General features: G+C 35.2%; 1 protein-coding gene across 1 annotated transcript in view; it reads left to right on the top strand.

Annotated features, from left to right (window-relative positions):
• The window catches only part of LOC128238158 (potassium voltage-gated channel subfamily H member 2-like), a 171,027-nt gene that overhangs the window by 129,659 nt on the left and 21,516 nt on the right, over positions 1–19,852 (top strand). Inside the window, exons 9-10 of the mRNA XM_052953765.1 lie at positions 14,051–14,467; positions 17,600–17,996. Of these exons, the coding sequence (XP_052809725.1) occupies positions 14,051–14,467; positions 17,600–17,996 (814 nt within the window). The remainder of the gene's footprint in view (positions 1–14,050; positions 14,468–17,599; positions 17,997–19,852) is intronic.

The raw sequence follows: 19,852 nt of genomic DNA, 5'->3' as shown, positions 1-19,852 counted from the left end.
TGGGGTATGCCATTCAACATTACACAACTGATAGATTTTTCAATGGGGTATTGCATTCGACATTACACAACTGATAGATTCTCCAATGGGGTATGACATTCAACATTACACAACTGATAGATTCTCCAGTGGGGTATGGCATTTAACATTACTCAACTGATAGATCTTCCAATGGGGTATGTCATTCAACATTACACAACTGAAAGATTCTCCAATGGGGTATGCCATTTAACATTACACAACTGATAGATCTTCCAAAGGGCTATGTCATTCAACATTACACAACTGATAGATTCTCCAATAGGTATTGCATTCAACATAACACAACTAATAGTTTCTCCAATGGGGTTTGGCATTTAACATTACTCAACTGATAGATCTTCCAAAGGGGCATGTCATTCAACATTACACAACTGATAGATTCTCCAATGGGGTATGCCATTCAACATTACACAACTGATAGATTTTCCAATGGGGTATGGCATTCAACATTACACAACTGATAGATTATCCAATGGGGTATGTCATTCAACATTACACAACTGATAGATTCTCCAATGGGGTATTGCATTCAACATTACACAACTGATAGATTCTCCAATGGGGTATGTCATTCAACATTACACAACTGATAGATTCTCCAATGGGGTATGGCATTCAAATTAACACAACTGATAGATTCTCCAGTGGAGTATGGCATTTAACATTACTCAACTGATAGATCTTCCAATGGGGTATGTCATTCAACATTACACAACTGATAGATTCTCCAATAGGTATTGCATTCAACATAACACAACTAATAGTTTCTCCAATGGGGTTTGGCATTTAACATTACTCAACTGATAGATCTTTTAAAGGGGTATGTCATTCAATATTACACAACTGATAGATTCTCCAATGGGGTATGGCATTCAACATTACACAACTGATAGATCCTCCAGAGGGGTATGTCATTCAACATTACACAACTGATAGATTCTCCAATGGGGAATGGCATTCAACATTACACAACTGATAGATTCTCCAAAGGGGTATGCCATTCAACATTACACAACTGATAGATTCTCCAATGGGGTATGTCATTCAACATTACACAACTGATATATTCTCCAATTGGGTATGTCATTCAACATTACACAACTGATAGATTCTCCAATGGGGTATGGCATTCAACATTACACAACTGATAGATTCTCCAATGGGGTATGTCATTCAACGTTACACAACTGATAGATTCTCCAATGGGGTATGCCATTCAACATTACACAACTGATAGATTCTCCAATGGTGTATGTCATTCAACATTACACAACTGATTGATTCTCCAATGGGGTATGGCATTCAACATTACACAACTGATAGTTTCTCCAATGGGGTTTGGCATTTAACATTACTCAACTGATAGATCTTCCAAAGGGGTATGTCATTCAACATTACACAACTGATAGATTCTCCAATGGGGTATGCCATTCAACATTACACAACTGATAGATTTTCCAATGGGGTATGGCATTCAACATTACACAACTGATAGATTCTCCAATGGGGTATGTCATTCAACATTACACAACTGATAGATTCTCCAATGGGGTATTGCATTCAACATTACACAACTGATAGATTCTCCAATGGGGTATGTCATTCAACATTACACAACTGATAGATCTTCCAAAGGGGTATGTCATTCAACATTACACAACTGATAGATTCTCCAATAGGTATTGCATTCAACATAACACAACTAATAGTTTCTCCAATGGGGTTTGGCATTTAACATTACTCAACTGATAGATCTTCCAAAGGGGTATGTCATTCAACATTACACAACTGATAGATTCTCCAATGGGGTATGCCATTCAACATTACACAACTGATAGATTCTCCAATGGGGTATGCCATTCAACATTACACAACTGATAGATTCTCCAATGGGGTATGTCATTCAACATTACACAACTGATAGATTCTCCAATGGGGTATGTCATTCAACATTACACAACTGATAGATTCTTCAATGGGGTATGCCATTCAACATTACACAACTGATAGATTCTCCAATGGGGTATGTCATTCAACATTACACAACTGATAGATTCTCCAATGGGGTATGCCATTCAACATTACACAACTGATAGATTCTCCAATGGGGTATGTCATTCAACATTACACAACTGATAGATTCTCCAATGGGGTATGGCATTCAACATTACACAACTGATAGATTCTCCAGTGGGGTATGGCATTTAACATTACTCAACTGATAGATCTTCCAATGGGGTATGTCATTCAACATTACACAACTGAAAGATTCTCCAATGGGGTATGCCATTTAACATTACACAACTGATAGATCTTCCAAAGGGGTATGTCATTCAACATTACACAACTGATAGATTCTCCAATAGGTATTGCATTCAACATAACACAACTAATAGTTTCTCCAATGGGGTTTGGCATTTAACATTACTTAACTGATAGATCTTCCAAAGGGGCATGTCATTCAACATTACACAACTGATAGATTCTCCAATGGGGTATGCCATTCAACATTACACAACTGATAGATTTTCCAATGGGGTATGGCATTCAACATTACACAACTGATAGATTATCCAATGGGGTATGTCATTCAACATTACACAACTGATAGATTCTCCAATGGGGTATTGCATTCAACATTACACAACTGATAGATTCTCCAATGGGGTATGTCATTCAACATTACACAACTGATAGATTCTCCAATGGGGTATGGCATTCAAATTAACACAACTGATAGATTCTCCAGTGGGGTATGGCATTTAACATTACTCAACTGATAGATCTTCCAATGGGGTATGTCATTCAACATTACACAACTGATAGATTCTCCAATGGGGTATGCCATTTAACATTACACAACTGATAGATCTTCCAAAGTGGTATGGCATTCAACATTACACAACTGATAGATTCTCCAATAGGTATTGCATTCAACATAACACAACTAATAGTTTCTCCAATGGGGTTTGGCATTTAACATTACTCAACTGATAGATCTTTTAAAGGGGTATGTCATTCAATATTACACAACTGATAGATTCTCCAATGGGGTATGGCATTCAACATTACACAACTGATAGATCCTCCAGAGGGGTATGTCATTCAACATTACACAACTGATAGATTCTCCAATGGGGAATGGCATTCAACATTACACAACTGATAGATTCTCCAAAGGGGTATTGCATTCAACATTACACAACTGATAGATCCTCCAAAGGGGTATGGCATTTAACATTGCAGAACTGATATATTCTCCAATGTGATATGCCATTCAACATTACACAACTGATAGATCCTCCAATGGGGTATGCCATTCTACATTACACAACTGATAGATTATCCAATGGGGTATGTCATTCAACATTACACAACTGATACACTCTCCAATGGGGTATGGCATTCAACATTACACAACTGATAGATCCTCCAAAGGGGTATGGCATTCAACATTACACAACTGATAGATTCTCCAATGGGGAATGGCATTCAACATTACACAACTGATAGATCTTCCAAAGGGGTATGCCATTCAACATTGCACAACTGATAGATTCTCCAATGGGGTATGTCATTCAACATTACACAACTGATCGATTCTCCAGTGAGGTATGGCATTTATCATTACTCAACTGATAGATCTTCCAATGTGGTATGGCATTTAACATTACACAACAGATAGATTCTCCAATGGAGTATGCCATTCAACATTACACAGCTGATAGATTCTCCAATGGAGTATGCCATTCAACATTACTCAACTGATAGATTCTCCAATGGGGTATGCCATTCAACATTACACAACTGATAGATCCTCCAATGGGGTATGCCATTCAACATTACACAACTGATAGATTCTCCAAAGGGGGTTGGCATTTAACATTACACAACTGATAGATTCTCCAATGGGGTATTGCATTCAACATTACACAACTGATAGATTCTCCAGTGGGGTATGCCAATCAACATTACACAACTGATAGATTCTCCAATGGGGTATTACATTCAACATTACACAACTGATAGATTCTCCAATGGGGTATTGCATTTGACATTACACAACTGATAGATTTTCCAATGGGGTATGTCATTCAACATTACACAACTGATAGATCCTCCAAAGGGGTTTGGCATTTAACATTACACAACTGATAGATTCTCCAATGGGGTATTGCATTCGACATTACACAACTGATAGATTTTCCAATGGGGTATGGCATTTAACATTACACAACTGATAGATTCTCCAATGGGGTATTGCATTCGGGATTACACAACTGATAGATACTGCAATGGGGTATGGCATTTAACATTACACAACTGATAGATTCTCCAATGGGGTATGGCATTTAACATTACACAACTGATAGATTCTCCAATGGGGTATGTCATTCAATATTACACAACTGATAGATTCTCCAATGGGTATTACATTCAACATTACACAACTGATAGATTTTCCAATGGGGTATGGCATTGAACATTACACAACTGATAGATTCTCCAATGGGGTATGGCATTCAACATTACACAACTGATAGATTCCTTAAAGAGGTATAGCATTCAACATTACACAACTGATAGATTCTCCAATGAGGTATGGCATTCAACATTACACAACTGATAGATTCCTTAATGAGGTATAGCATTCAACATTACACAACTGATAGATTCTCCAATGAGGTATGGCATTCAACATTACACAACTGATAGATCCTCCAATGGGGTATGGCATTCAACATTACACAACTGATAGATTCTCCAATGGGGTATTGCATTCAACATTACACAACTGATAGATTCTCCAATGAGGTATGGCATTCAACATTACACAACTGATAGATTCCTTAAAGAGGTATAGCACTCACCATTGAAATGATAAAGTCCCAAATAAGGTAAGCCATTCCACATTGCACCACTGATTAATTCCAAAATGAGGTATTACATGCAACAAAAAATATATTTTTGATAGATTCCCCAATGAGGCATAGCATTTAACATTGCACCACTGATATATTCCCAAATAAGATATTGAATTCAACAGTGCACCAAGAAATATATTATTGATAGATTCCCCAATGAGGTAGATAGATAGATATTTATTATGATATATGGCCTCTGGCCCAATCATTTGTACAACAAATACAAATATCATTCCAACAGGTATAACTGGTCATTCAAATTCAAACTTACTATAGATAGTGTACAAATATTATCAGGTGCTTATACCATTATCTGTAAAATATTCATTTCGCAAATTAAAAGCATGGTATACAAATAAAGCTGTATTTTTTATAATCAATTCATTTTGACATGACAACAGATTGTAGAATGTTTGTAAGGTTGGATAATCGTAATACAAACTTGGTAAGTACTTAACGCGTATACTTGAATTCAATGGACAAACAAGTAGGAAATAAAATTTCTACAATACATTCACAATATAGACAATAGCGATATTCTTTATCGATTCCATAATGCCTTCCCTTTTCTATCATGAGATTATGACATGAACTCCTAAATCTTGCAAAACAGCTTCTAATTTTTTTAATATCTATAACATAAACATATTTTTCAACTTCATAGTTATTTTTAAAGTTAGTATAATGAAACAATTTTCTATTTGAAAAAACTTTTTCCCTCCAGTTTTGTACATACTGATCCTTAAGCCTTTGAACATATTGATACAAAAAAAGGCTTTTATTACCCACACTCTGTTGCTCCCACACATATCCAAAACCATTTACATACAAATTATTCTTTACATTCAACACCCATGAGTCAAAGCCTAAATGATCATAGAACAAAAGCATATCATAACATTTCATAACATTTCATAACATACCTATCATTCTTCAAACTCAAAATTCTTATCCAATATTTCATACAGTGCCGTGCAGACATTATATACATAGGAAAACTGCATCGTTACAAGCATTCGATGACACATTTAGAAATCTCTTACACGCATTAACATGAACAGTTTCAATACATTGTATATTCTTGAGACCCCATAACTCAGACCCATATAAGAGAATAGGACTTATTCTTGCATCAAAAACTTTATAATACATTGAATAAGGTACATAACACAAGTGTCGAAGAGAAATAACAACTTGGTATGACATTCAACATTGCATGGAAACAGATGGAAAAACAAAAAAGATCAGTTCAAAAGGGTTTGTTTTGTTGTATTAATCCTGAAGAGATTTCTTACTACTTGGCCCCAATATCTTAAAACATCTCTTAAGTTCCTTATGAAGGGATTTATTGCCAATTCACTATTTATGCCCCCACAAAGTGGCGGCATATAGGGTTGCCCTTGTCCGTACGTACGTACGTACGTACGTACGTCCCGAAGATTGTTTCCGATCTAATTCTTGAAAACCGTTTGTCCAATCCTCACCAAACTTTAAACACATGTTTGTGACCATAATATCTTGATCAAGTTCGATAGTCATGGAAATCGCTTTAGTCATTTAGGAGTTACGGCCCTTTTTTGCCAAAAATTCCCGAAGATTGTTTCCGATCTAATTCTTGAAAACCGTTTGTCCAATCCTCACCAAACTTTAAACACATGTTTGTGACCATAATATCTTGATCAAGTTCGATAATCATGGAAATCGCTTTAGTCATTTAGGAGTTACGGCCCTTTTTTGCCAAAAATACTTCAAAAATATATGTTTCCAATCTAATTCTTGAAAAGTATGTGTCCAATCCTCACCAAACTTTACATACATGATTGTGACCATAATATCTTGATCAAGTTCGATAGCCATGGAAATCGCTTTTGTCATTTAGGAGTTACGGCCCTTTATTTGCAAAAAAAGACTTGAAAAATACGTCCCGAAGATTGTTTCCGATCTAATTCTTGAAAACTGTTTGTCCAATCCTCACCAAACTTTTAACACATGTTTGTGACCATAATATCTTGATCAAGTTCGATAGCCATGGAAATCGCTTTAATCATTTAGGAGTTAGGGCCCTCAGATTATCCTGAATAATCATTATGGCTTATTTTCTGTGACAAAAAATCGAAGTGGGGGCATCCGTGTCCTATGGACACATTTCTAGTTTTGTCTTGGTAAAGTTTGTGTTATATTTACATTCTTAGGAAAAAAATTTTACATTAAAAGAGAATTATCTTGATGATAATAATATAAGCTTCCTTTGTATAGTAAAATCAAGATTACCATAAATCACTGTGTATACATTTGTAGGATGCACTTTTCCCCAAGAAAGCCTATAAAAAATGCCTGCTTCTTTTATAATCTATAGTATTAGGCTTCTGAGAATTATTTTGGAAGACCATTTGTAGTGGATATTGCTGTAATAGAGAAATAAATGGAAGAAAATGTTTTTTTTTTACATTTCACTTCAAAAGGGATGTAACTCACATCAATTGGTAGATTTAGTTGTATTTGCAGTGGGAAATGGGGTACGGTTAGTATCAGCAAAAGAGTACAAATAATAATAATAAATAAAATTTTAGCCCATTTCTCTCATAGAATATGTTCATTAAATACTTGGGTCAAGCATCCACAAAAGAATTATTCTACTGAAAAAAATGTAACTCAGAGCGCAACTCATTGTTTTCAAACAAAGCTAGTCAGGCTGGAACCATACTTTTCTCGTGGAAGTGTGGTTATTTTCTCTTCAAAGAATATCATTGCAGATGGTAACATAATGAGTTAATGGGAGTTTTTGTAACACACCTCATCACCATCCTGCAGGTGTAGGCTGTTATATTGAAAATTTATTATGCCCCCTTTTGAAAAAAGTGGGGTATATTGTTTTGCACATGTCGGTCGGTCGGTCGGTCGGTCGGTCGGTCTGTCTGTCTGTCGGTCGGTCGGAATACCAAATGGTTTCCGATCAATAACTTGAGAACGCTTTGACCGAGGGACCTCATACTTGGTATGTGTATTGGTCATCACCAGCAGATGAACCCTATTGATTTTGAGGTCAGTGGGTCAAAGGTCAAGGTCAGTGTGACCTTTACATGAAAAACGGTTTCCGATCAATAACTTGAGAACGCTTTGACCCAGGAACCTCATACTTGGTAGGTGTATTGGTCATGACCAGCAGATGAACCCTATTGATTTTGAGGTCAGTGGGTCAAAGGTCAAGGTCAGTGTGACCTTAACATGAAAAACGGTTTCCGATCAATAACTTGAGAACGCTTTGACCCAGGGACCTCATACTAGGTAGGCTTATTGGTCATGACCAGCAGATGAACCCTATTGATTTTGAGGTCAGTGGGTCAAAGGTCAAGGTCAGTGTGACTGTAAGCTGAAAAAAGGTTTTCTGATTGTCCATATTTTATTTAAGTGTCCAAATCCTACTAACAATTTGGCTCCCAAGGGGGCATAAATGTTTCACTAACATCTCTTGTTTTTTTATAACATGATGAACAAGTGACTATCATAATGATATTTAGGTATTAAAATTGGTTTAGATTTCTTGGAACTTACTCAATATGAAATTTTCTAGGTTCTGGAGTTTGGTTATAATACCCCCTCAAACTTCATTTGTGGGGGTATATAGGAGTGAGCTGTCGGTTGGTCGGTGGGTCGGGACATCAGAAGATACAGGTCAAGTTCGATATTGGGGCTGGTGGGGCCAAGGTCAAGGTCATTGTTACTAAAAATAGAAAAATGGTTTCCGGACGATAAATCATGAAAGGCTAGACAGATTTGAACAATTTTTGGTACACAGGTGTAACATCAGAAGATGCAGGTCAAGTTCGATATTGGGGCTGGTGGGGCCAAGGTCAAGGTCACTGTTACTAAAAATAGAAAAACGGTTTCCGGACGATAACTCATGAAAGGCTAGACAGATTTGAACAATTTTTGGTACACAGGTTTAACATCAGAAGATACAGGTCAAGTTCGATATTGGGGCTGGTGGGGCCAAGGTCACGGTCACTGTTACTAAAAATAGAAAAACGGTTTCTGGACGATAACTCATGAAAGGCTAGTTTTTCTTGTCAGCAGTGTAACTTCTAAATTACTCAACAGATTAAAATAAAACAATACATGCATGATAAAAGAAGATGCAGTGTGCAGTAACCTTGGAGTTATGGCCTCTTTTCAAAGGAATGGTTTGCCATTCCTGTGTCCAGGCGGCATTTGGGGGTATTCGTCACTCCTGTGACAGCTCTAGTTATTATTATTTTGGGCTATATTATTTAGATGAAATTTCTTTTTTTTTCTTTTTTGTTAAATAAATCTTAAAGAAATGTTGATGCTCCACATGGCTAAGGCTTAGATTATCACCAGAAATACAAGTTTATTTCCTTAGGATTTGTGAATTCTTGTAAAATGAGCATTTAAATAAAATAAATCAAGTCAGTTATTTCTATAATGCTCCCTAAAATTTAAGTATTCCAAGTAGAAGTTACCGTAATGTTTTTTTATCATCTATTAAACTGTTCAGTTGGTAGGCTGGCCACAGTCCAGAAATGACTTACTTGTTTAAAAGACCAAAAATAGTTGCTAAGTGTTCAGCACGGAATGCTTCGCAAATGCCATTATGATAGTCAGTTCGCATGCGCAAGCTGAACTCACTTAATAAAACCAATGGGAAATGGAAATTTGGCGGGTGTTATCTTCTTAATGAATTCTGATTGAGTTCTTCTAAATGATTACCGGTAAATGTGAATCTGCCTGGAAATCCCATTGGCTAAATTTAGCTGAGTCTGAACACTTTTTTTAGTTTAATTTTGTGATAAATACAGTAGTATAAAATTATGAAAAGGAAAAAATCAATTATTTCTGTTGTTCTCTAAAATTCAAGATCATAATTCTAGTGAAGTATCACATCAACTTAATTTGAATTGCATTTGGTTGATTTTAGTAAAAGGAAAGACCAGACCTTGATGTGTGGCAATGTTACTAAAAACAGCGCCTTGTATGTTGCATTAAGTGCATTGAGCCTGCTTCCTTATCTTGCTTGTGAACAAAGCATACATTATTGGCATATTAATTGGCAAAAACATCAAAGTAACTTTCTTGTTATCAAATGGAAAACTCTTGAAAATATTTACTCAACATTGTAAATAATTATTTTCTGGGATAATCTATGGACTTAAGGCAAGGTTTTCCTTAATGACTGAAAATCAAAGTCTCATGAGGTATTGAAAGTTCTGCTAACTAACTTGGGGAATGTTTTTTGGCAGTTAATTCTTGATTTCAAAATATCCAGGTGTGTTTTCAAGATGAAGTGATATTAGACAATTCTGCAAAACCTATCAAAATATGCAAGGAAGATGGCCAGGTGTCAATGAAATATATACCTGGGCTATGTTGGGAGATGTATGCAGATCTGACAATGAAATAAAAATTTATCAAAATTAACGTAACATAATTTCTTAGAAAGTGTCTATGTGTTTATTTAGAGTGATTATAATTAAAAATATTTCAGAAATTATTGAAATATTTGTGTGATGTTAATCTTTGAGTGAAGAGTTAAGAAATTCTTTTGACAATAACAATCCACAACAGAAATTGACCGCATATATTATCATTGCATTATTGTGGTGAAACTGAAAACGTGATTTTTAAAAATGTGTATGTTTAGAAATGGAACTCAGTGCAGAAAATGAACACTCGTGACACTGTTCTATGAGCCATGAATATCCAGAGATTTTATTGGTGCAATGCTGAGCTTTAGGTGGTATAATGGGATGGATTAATTAATTAATTTATTGAAAAAATAAAAATAAATAAAGTTATGAGTGGATTAGCCCAAAAACTGCTTGCAAAAACAATATGGCGACAGGCTGTGAGGGATGAAAAACTTATGAAAGCAGCTCTCCAAACTGAACGATTTAATAAGCGACGGTCAGGAATTGTGGAGGTATAATGCCTTTCATAAAAGAAAGATATAATATTATTTTTGTAAGTTAGTGAAGTATAATTAGGTTCTAGTTTCAGTTACAAAATAAATTAATAAAATACATGTTAATGACATTTTGTTGTCATGATTTTACATTCTTCACTATATTATATTATAAATTTCATGGAATGGTTCATGGAACATTTTTTTTCTGATAAATACAAGTTTATCACAAAAATCTTTTGAGATATGGTCATGCATAGTCTGTGTGAATATAAAAGCTCTAATTAACCTCCGCCATGAAGAAATAATGTTCAAGATATTCAAATGAAACCTGGTACTAATCATAGCTGTAGTTCCGGACGGTTATAATTTTAACAGCATTTGCTTGTGTTTTGAAAAAATTCAGTTTTAAGTTGTTTTATTTTTTTTGTTAGTAAACATCATTTAAACAAAATTTCCCAGACCATAATACAATATGTCAGTGATATATAACTTTTTTATTAACCTTCAGTCATATATATTTATGATATTTAATATTATAAAAAGGAAAATGACCACAAATGTAACATTATTATTAAAATCAATGATTTCCATACTGTTCTAATTGAGATAGGATAGTTTGTGTATGAGTTATCGTACATGCAATTTTTAGCTGTGTTTGTCAAGTATTCCAAACTCTTCCAACTTTAAGCATTTTTGATTTGTAAAGAAATTAATCATTTGTGGGTGATACCATAATTTCATTGGCCAAATTAGGACTTGGAACAGTTTGGAAGTTATGACAGCAGGAAATTTGAGTTAGAACATAATGTAATGATGAATAGCTCTCTAAATTTGACTAATAACTCTGGCTTTAATAACTTAATTGAGATATGCCCTTTTCCCAAACAGATAGGCACATAACTCTGGCTTTAATAACTATGGAGATATGCCCTTTTCCCAAACAGATAGGCACATAACTCTGGCTTTAATAACTATGGAGATATGCCCTTTTCCCAAACAGATAGGCACATAACTCTGGCTTTAATAACTATTGAGATATGCCCTATTCCCAAACAGATAGGCACATAACCCTGGCTTTAATAACTATGGAGATATGCCCTTTTCCCAAACAGATAGGCACATAACCCTGGCTTTAATAACTATTTAGATATGCTCTTTTTCCAAACAGGAAGGCATATAACCTTTGCTTTAATGACTATTGAGATATGTCCTTTTTTCCAAAGAGGAAGGCTCATAACCCTGGCTTTAATAACTATTAAAATAAACCCTTTTTCCAAACAGGAAGGCTCATAACCCTGGCTTTAATAACTATTAAAATAAACCCTTTTTCCAAACAGGAAGGCCCATAACCCTGGCTTTAATAACTATTGAGATATAAACTTTTTCCAAATGGCATGTAACCATGGCTTTAATAACTATGGAAATATGCCCTTTTCCCAAACAGATAGGCACATAACCCTGCTTATATGCACATAGCCCTGGCTTTAATGACTATTGAGATATGCCCTTTTTCAAAACAGGAAGGCACAATTATGACCCTGGCTTAAATAACTATTGAGATTTGCCCATTTTCAAAACAGGAAGCCTATAACCCTGGTTAAAATAACTATTGAGATATAATATTGCTATTTTTGAGATCCTAGAACCTTTTAAAGATTTTAATTTCCAATTTTGGGTTGCGAGAATCGTTTAAAAGTTATTTTTTTATTCTGTGGGGACCAGAAACCTTTTACCAGTCTTAATTGGGGTCCAGAGAATCCCTTAATGAGTGTAATTGCCAATTTTGTTGGGGGTCAGAATCCCTTCCAAGATTTTCATTTCCTTTCATCCTGTTGCCAAGAACAGAGGAATAGAAGTATAGGCAGAAAATTACAGATAATGGACTTAAAATTACATAGCAGTAAAAAACGCAGACTGACATTCAATACATTCTACTGTCCTCAGGATTCTTAGAAAAGCATCAACAGGGTAGGAAGCATAATGGTGTATGTGATGTGAAAAAAGGAAGTACTTACAGGCTTTCTGCTCTCACTCTTTGCTCCCAGTGATTAGTTTGTTACAAGATTTATTCTTAGCAATAATGAACTGTGTCTTATAGGCATTCAGGTTCGGCAAATAAAATGAATAATAGACTAGATAGTGATTTTCTTATTAAATTAATGGGCCATTATATGTTAGATAAACTTGGTTGCTTTCTAATAAAGATTCTGGGTGCTTCATAGTAAAGATTCTGGTGATTTGATGAACTTCATTTATGGCACAGACCGCTGGTGCGGAGGAAAATAATAGCCAGCTGCAGATATATTAGGTTTTCTCCATATTTAAGGTTGGAACATCTTATATTTCTAATATTAAAGGTTAAAAGTTATTTTTTGATGAAGGCCCACTACAGATGTATTATTCTTCAGTGTTCTCTTCAATGAAACTACTTATTTCTTGTTTTAAAAGGTTTAAAAGGTGGAAACTACCTATTTCTTGCTTAGAAAGGTTAAAACTTCTTATTTATTGATATAATAGGGCATTTGATGGAATGCTGGTTCTTTCATGCTGGGCTTGTATTAACGTTACTTGGTGTAAGCATGCAGTTTGATAAAATGATAGTCCTTCATTCACTCTTGAACAAGAAACAAGATATTGCAGAAAATGGAAATAGGATAAACACAAATGTCATCCTAAAGAAACAGATCCCACGAGTCCACCAACTTCCATAACAACATTTATCATCCAGTTTATACGCACAACTTCACCTAGCAGGAAACATTATTATTTATGTGTGTTGTTTTTTTTTAATTTGCATTTCATACATATTTTATTTACTTGATTATTTATTTTTTGACACCAACAAATAGTGCCGGATATCAGAGTATCTTCAATGCTTATAGATAATTATATCTTGGTCTAGCTCCCTCCTTGGAAATGTCCAAGCGAACTTCTCATGTCAATGTTGTAAAAAAATTATATGCAAAAGCTTCACCAGAATGCACCAATCTTGACTAAATTATATTCAATAAAATCTTGGGAAAACCTCTCAAACCCCATATACCATGAGTGGAGCTGAATGTTTTGGTTCCTGGGGCATGGGGGCGCAAGGCTTAAGTTGCGCCCACAAAGTGCGCACCCTATAACATCAAACTCTTGATCTGCCCCTGTCTCATTTCAGGTCCTTTCACTAGGAGCCGACGTTCTCCCTGAGTACAAGCTCCAGTCTCCCCGCATCCACAAGTTTACGATACTGCACTACTCCCCTTTCAAGGCTGTATGGGACTGGATCATTCTACTCCTCGTTATATATACTGCCGTCGTTACTCCATACATGGCTGCGTTTCTACTCAACGAACAAAATCGAGATGCCGAATCTCGGTATTCCGATCCATTGACTATAACAGACCTTGTGGTTGATATCATGTTTATAATTGATATTCTTATAAACTTCCGAACAACGTATGTGAATAAGAACGATGAAGTAGTGAGTCACCCTGGGAAGATAGCGGTCCACTATTTTAAGGGCTGGTTCCTGATTGATGTAGTGGCAGCCATCCCTTTCGACCTTCTACTGTGGGGCTCAGAGACAGATGAGGTTTGTATATTAAAAACAAGACAAATGTTGAATGTTAATGCAAGGCACAAAGATGCATCTCAATGGCTTTTATTGAATATTATTATATTGTTTGAAAAGCAGTATTCTCCAGGAAGCAGTAGCCGGCAATTGTTTTTTCTCCTTTCATTTATGTTTTTCATGGGCTGTGACAGATTTATCACATAACAAATAGCAAAATATTTTGGTATGGACAATATTTTTCACAACTTTCTCAATGATTGTAAAGTTCTGGGCCTTCTCAAGCATGCGGAAACAACTATCTAGATGGTGACTGATGCCTTTTATTATCATGGATAAAAATATTTCAGAAGAAGGTTACGGTAAAAATGATGTCAACGAAAGAACGCAAACGATGCTGACTGAAATTTCAACAAGATACTATTATTCTGTGATGTCAAAATCAATATGATGCATTGCATTCAGTGTTTATTTTGAATTTTGTGTTTGTTTACGGTTACTGAACATGCTATGGTACACTATATTGTCAAAGGTGGCTGAGGATTATAATCTACTTAGTGTTGTGATATCCACGTTAAAATTCCTGAAAACAGATGGGTCAACAATTATTTTATTATAATAAAATTTCTTTCCTACTTTTCCATTTGGACAGACCTTGTATACTTTTCATTATATATGTAATAAAATAACAATAAAAATTACTATATTTGATCCTACCTTTAATTTGGACAAACCTATTATACTATTCAACATTAACGGGATAAAATCATAAAAGGGGATTATATAATTCAAACTATTTGATGATATGATTATTTCCTACCTTTCATTGATTAATTTCTTGGAACTTTCTAGATATACTTAATTTAAATAACTAGAAATTAATTTAAAAGAAGTGAATATTTGTTAACCTTCTATGGAATTCAATTAGTGTTTTTCTCTACATTTTATAAAAGATAAATTGAATATCACCTCTTATATCTAAAATAGATGGGTTAAAATGGAAAGCTTCAAGGCAAAATTGGAGCGCCTTCGTGAAAACATGACTTCAGTTAACCCAAGAGAAATTACAAAAGCTTCAAGCAGTTTGTGCTCTGATGGAGTTATCAATAAAAATCTAGAATGATCAGTGGAATTGCCCAAAATGATGGATTAGAACTGTTGTAACAGTAGTAACAGATTTTTAAATAACAGATATTCCGGCTTCTGCAAGGCCTCAAGAGTCTTGCGGTAATTAGAAAATTTTCAGAAATTCTTGAAATAGATGGGTGCTGTAATCATTGGCTTTGCGATTTTGATGTATTCAGTATTATCATTACTGCAGGAAAAATCAAAAATAGATGATTTTAATGCCGATGATATCAGCTCTTGAAATTGTGATATTACCAGCTATTGAAATCACAATAATATCAGCTTTTCAGATTGTATGGACTTTTCAAGAACTTTTAAGCACTAAAAGCACTTTTATTGTCTTAATCAAGATTGATACTAATTTAATTGATTTTTTTACAAGCATCTCCAGACTGAAGTTTCCTGTAATAAGATTCTTCAGTTCATTGGCATAATCATTTTGTAGACAAGGTAATGGGATTCAAAGCTTTATTATTATGAATGCCTATACAGATCAAATTTCAAACCATATTGCTAAATTTTGCAAATATTTTATTGAGAAAAACATTTATTTTATTTATATTAAGAAAGAACAAAAACATGAAAGAAGAAATAAAACAATAAAACCAGCAATAAGCCATGCATATGAAGATGTTGAAATAGACAAGATGATAGAATATTAAGACAAGATAATGCTGTGAAGTTATCAAATTCTTCAAGACTGTACTTTAAAACAGCAAGCAGAAATAGCTAGTCTTCCAGTAAATTATGGCATTAATAGAAGTAAAATTAATATACCTGTAATAATCGCCCAGATTGCCTTATACAATAGAACACCGCTATTTCGAAGTTGTTGGGACCCAGCTAAATACTTAAAAATAATGATTATTCGAAATAAACATTGAGAGAAATGATCCGTAGTTCCACCAACGATTGTCTCCGAAATCCGGCGCATCCGAATTCTACTCTACCGGCATCACAAAATATTTGTGTCGTGAAATTTCAAATGGCTGCATTATACCATTGTATTTTACACGATGTAGAGCGATGTTTAATAAAATTCCAAAACATATATTTTTATTATTATTTTATTTACACAAATAATAATATAACAGTAACATTTATATATAACAGAAACATATATACAGCACAAATTGTAAAAAACATCCATTATATACAAATAATATCACTCAACATTAATCACTCTATGTATTTGATACCGTTGTTTGCTCCATACCCGCGCCAATTAACCCAAGGCATTCCTAAATTAAACTGCGATAATTGCACCTTATTATAACATTAATTGGTCTTTCACGCCGTTGTCAGCGTAGGTGTGAAAACACAACAAAGCGAGGAGCATGGGTCGTCAGCTAGCGGATTCAAAAATTACATCGACTATTTTTTGTGCACAGTTACGAATTCGAAAAAAAGATTGATAAATACACGTGAAAAATGTATTTGGGACCAAATATTTAGTTCGAAAAATCAATTTATTCGAAATAGTGAAGTTCGGTTTAAACATTAATTTTTACATTGAATAAAGAAGAAAAAAAATCGGGACCGAAAAAAAGTTCGAAATACAGATTAATTTGGTTTATCGGTGTTCGAAATAGCGGTGTTCTACTGTAGTTGACTGTGACCAATAATGGTACATTAACAGGTAGTGTGTTAAAAAAATTGCTACGTCATATCAAATGTATTAATTTTACTATTAGTAGCAGCTACATGTAAATTGCCCGGCACTTGGCTTACAGGTTGATATAGAATAAACAAAATTACCTGTAAGTAGATACCTGTTCAGTCACAGAATTTCTAAGAAAGCTTATATTGTCTGTATAAGGTTATAAATGTGACATGTTTTTAAGGTTATGGGTGCTTTCGAGGTAATTTACATTTCTTTTTTTGTGTAAAACATACTTTATATGATGCTCAAAATGTCACATATTGCTTGTCACAGTTAAAATGGTCTTGGTCATTTGTGTATAATTCATTTGATATGTGAAATGATGTCAGTACCATGCAATCATAGCTCACTTGTACTTTCAGACTACAACGTTGATTGGGCTACTCAAGACCGCGCGTCTACTTCGCCTGGTCAGGGTGTGCCGGAAGCTTGACCGCTATTCCGAGTATGGTGCTGCCATGCTGCTGTTGTTAATGGCAACGTTTGCACTAATCGCCCACTGGCTAGCATGCATATGGTATGCCATTGGCAACTTCGAGCGTCCGCATCTTCCATACCCTAAAATAGGCTGGCTCGATGAGTTAGCTCGTCAGACACATCAGAACTACAACAACTCATCCGGTGGTCCATCGATGAAGTCTAAATACGTAACGGCACTCTACTTCACGTTCAGCAGTCTCACGAGTGTGGGGTTCGGGAACGTCTCCCCAAATACAAACTCCGAAAAAATCTTTAGTATTCTCATCATGTTGATTGGATGTAAGCATGTCTAAATATTTCATAACAATGTTCGTTTTGAGAAATCATATATTTTTAATGCTATTTTTAAGCGCTAGGGAAACATTTATATATATAATGATGTGAGGTGAGTCAGTACTCCAAAGAGAAGGCAAAGGAATAGAAACAACATTTTAATTAGTTAAAGAACAAGTATAAGAGTTATTGTTATAAAACTTTCCAAAAATAGTACTGAGGAAAAGTACAGGGCCTTTTTAAGTTATGGCTAAATTAAATAACTAAAAAATAAATAGCTCAATGTTATGGGATTGTTCAAAGTTCACTAGTTTCTAAATGAAACCATAGTTTGTTTCTAATTGACACCATAATTTCATGATACTAAAAAAGTCCCATTTGATTTCTGGGTACTAATTTTCATTATATTGTGATCTTCACAGTGGACAGAAATAGGGGCCTTCAATTATCAACCAGCGTAATCAAGAATCAGACGTTATGAATTGAATTAAAGTGTTACTTATAAAATTAAGTAAATTTGACCTTGGAACTGACCATAAAGCTGTTAGTTTTTAAGACATACAGTGATCATGTGATACATGCAGCAATCAGGAGATAAATGCAGCGATCATTTGATACATGCAGCGATCACGAGATACATGCAGTGGTCATGATATACATGCAGTGGTCATGTGATACATGCAGTGGTCATGTGATACATGCAGTGGTCATGTTATACATGCCGCAATCATGTGATACATGCAGTGATCATGTGATATATGCAGCGATCATGAGATACATCCAGTGGTCATGTGATACATGCAGTGATCACGTGATACATGCAGCGATCACGAGATACATGCAGTGGTCACGTGATACTTGCAGTGGTCATGTGATACATGCAGTGGTCATGTGATACGTGCAGTGGTCATGTGATACATGCAGCAATCATGTGATACATGCAGCAATCACGTGATACATGCAGCAATCATGTGATACATGCAGCGGTCACGAAATACATGCAGTGGTCATGTGATACCTGCAGCCATCATGTGATACATGCAGTGGTCATGTGATACAAGCGGTCATGTGATACATGCAGTGGTCATGTGATACATGCAGCAGTCATGTGATACATGCAGCGATCACAAGATACATGCAGTGGTCATGTGATACAAGCGGTCATGTGATACATGCAGTGGTCATGTGATACATGCAGCAATCATGTGATACATGCAGCGATCACGAGATACATGCAGTGGCCATGTGATACATGCAGTGGTCATGTGATACATGCAGTGGTCATGTGATACATGCAGTGGTCATGTGATACATGTAGTGGTCATGTAATACATGCAGCAATCATGTGATAAGTTCAGTGATCATGTGATACATGCAGAGATCATGTGATAAGTGCAGTGATCATGTGATACCTGCGTTGATAAGATAGACCCATATTTTTTGCCAGTTACTGTGTTCGACACTCTCACTTGTGTTTGGAAGTATCAGCGATAATAAAGATAGGTGATGACATGTATCATGGACTTGATCATGCACTGGTGATATTCGTTGATTGGTAGACCGTCAAGAGAATTCATGCAAATTGCCTATAAGTGTTGTAAATTCCTAATGGTTCTTTCAAGGGACATTTTCTCATGTTGTGAATAAGAATGAGTCCATTTGTGCTCGTGGAGTATGTCTTCTGGTGCATTCAAAACAAGTGATTTAGTGGCAAATGTTTTGATGAGAGACCAGAATATATTAGATCTGATAAAGGCTATTGAATAACGCTGACTCACAAACAAGCAGAAGAGGTATTCCATGTTGTTAAAATAAAAAGGCTACTAACTGTATAATGGCTGTTCAAGAATTATTCTTTAAAG

Source organism: Mya arenaria, chromosome 1 (assembly GCF_026914265.1).
Source record: "Mya arenaria isolate MELC-2E11 chromosome 1, ASM2691426v1".
Classification (NCBI taxonomy): Eukaryota; Metazoa; Mollusca; class Bivalvia; order Myida; family Myidae; genus Mya; species Mya arenaria.
The sequence above is the reverse complement of the archived record's forward strand: the minus strand, read 5'-3'. Positions and strand labels throughout refer to the sequence as shown.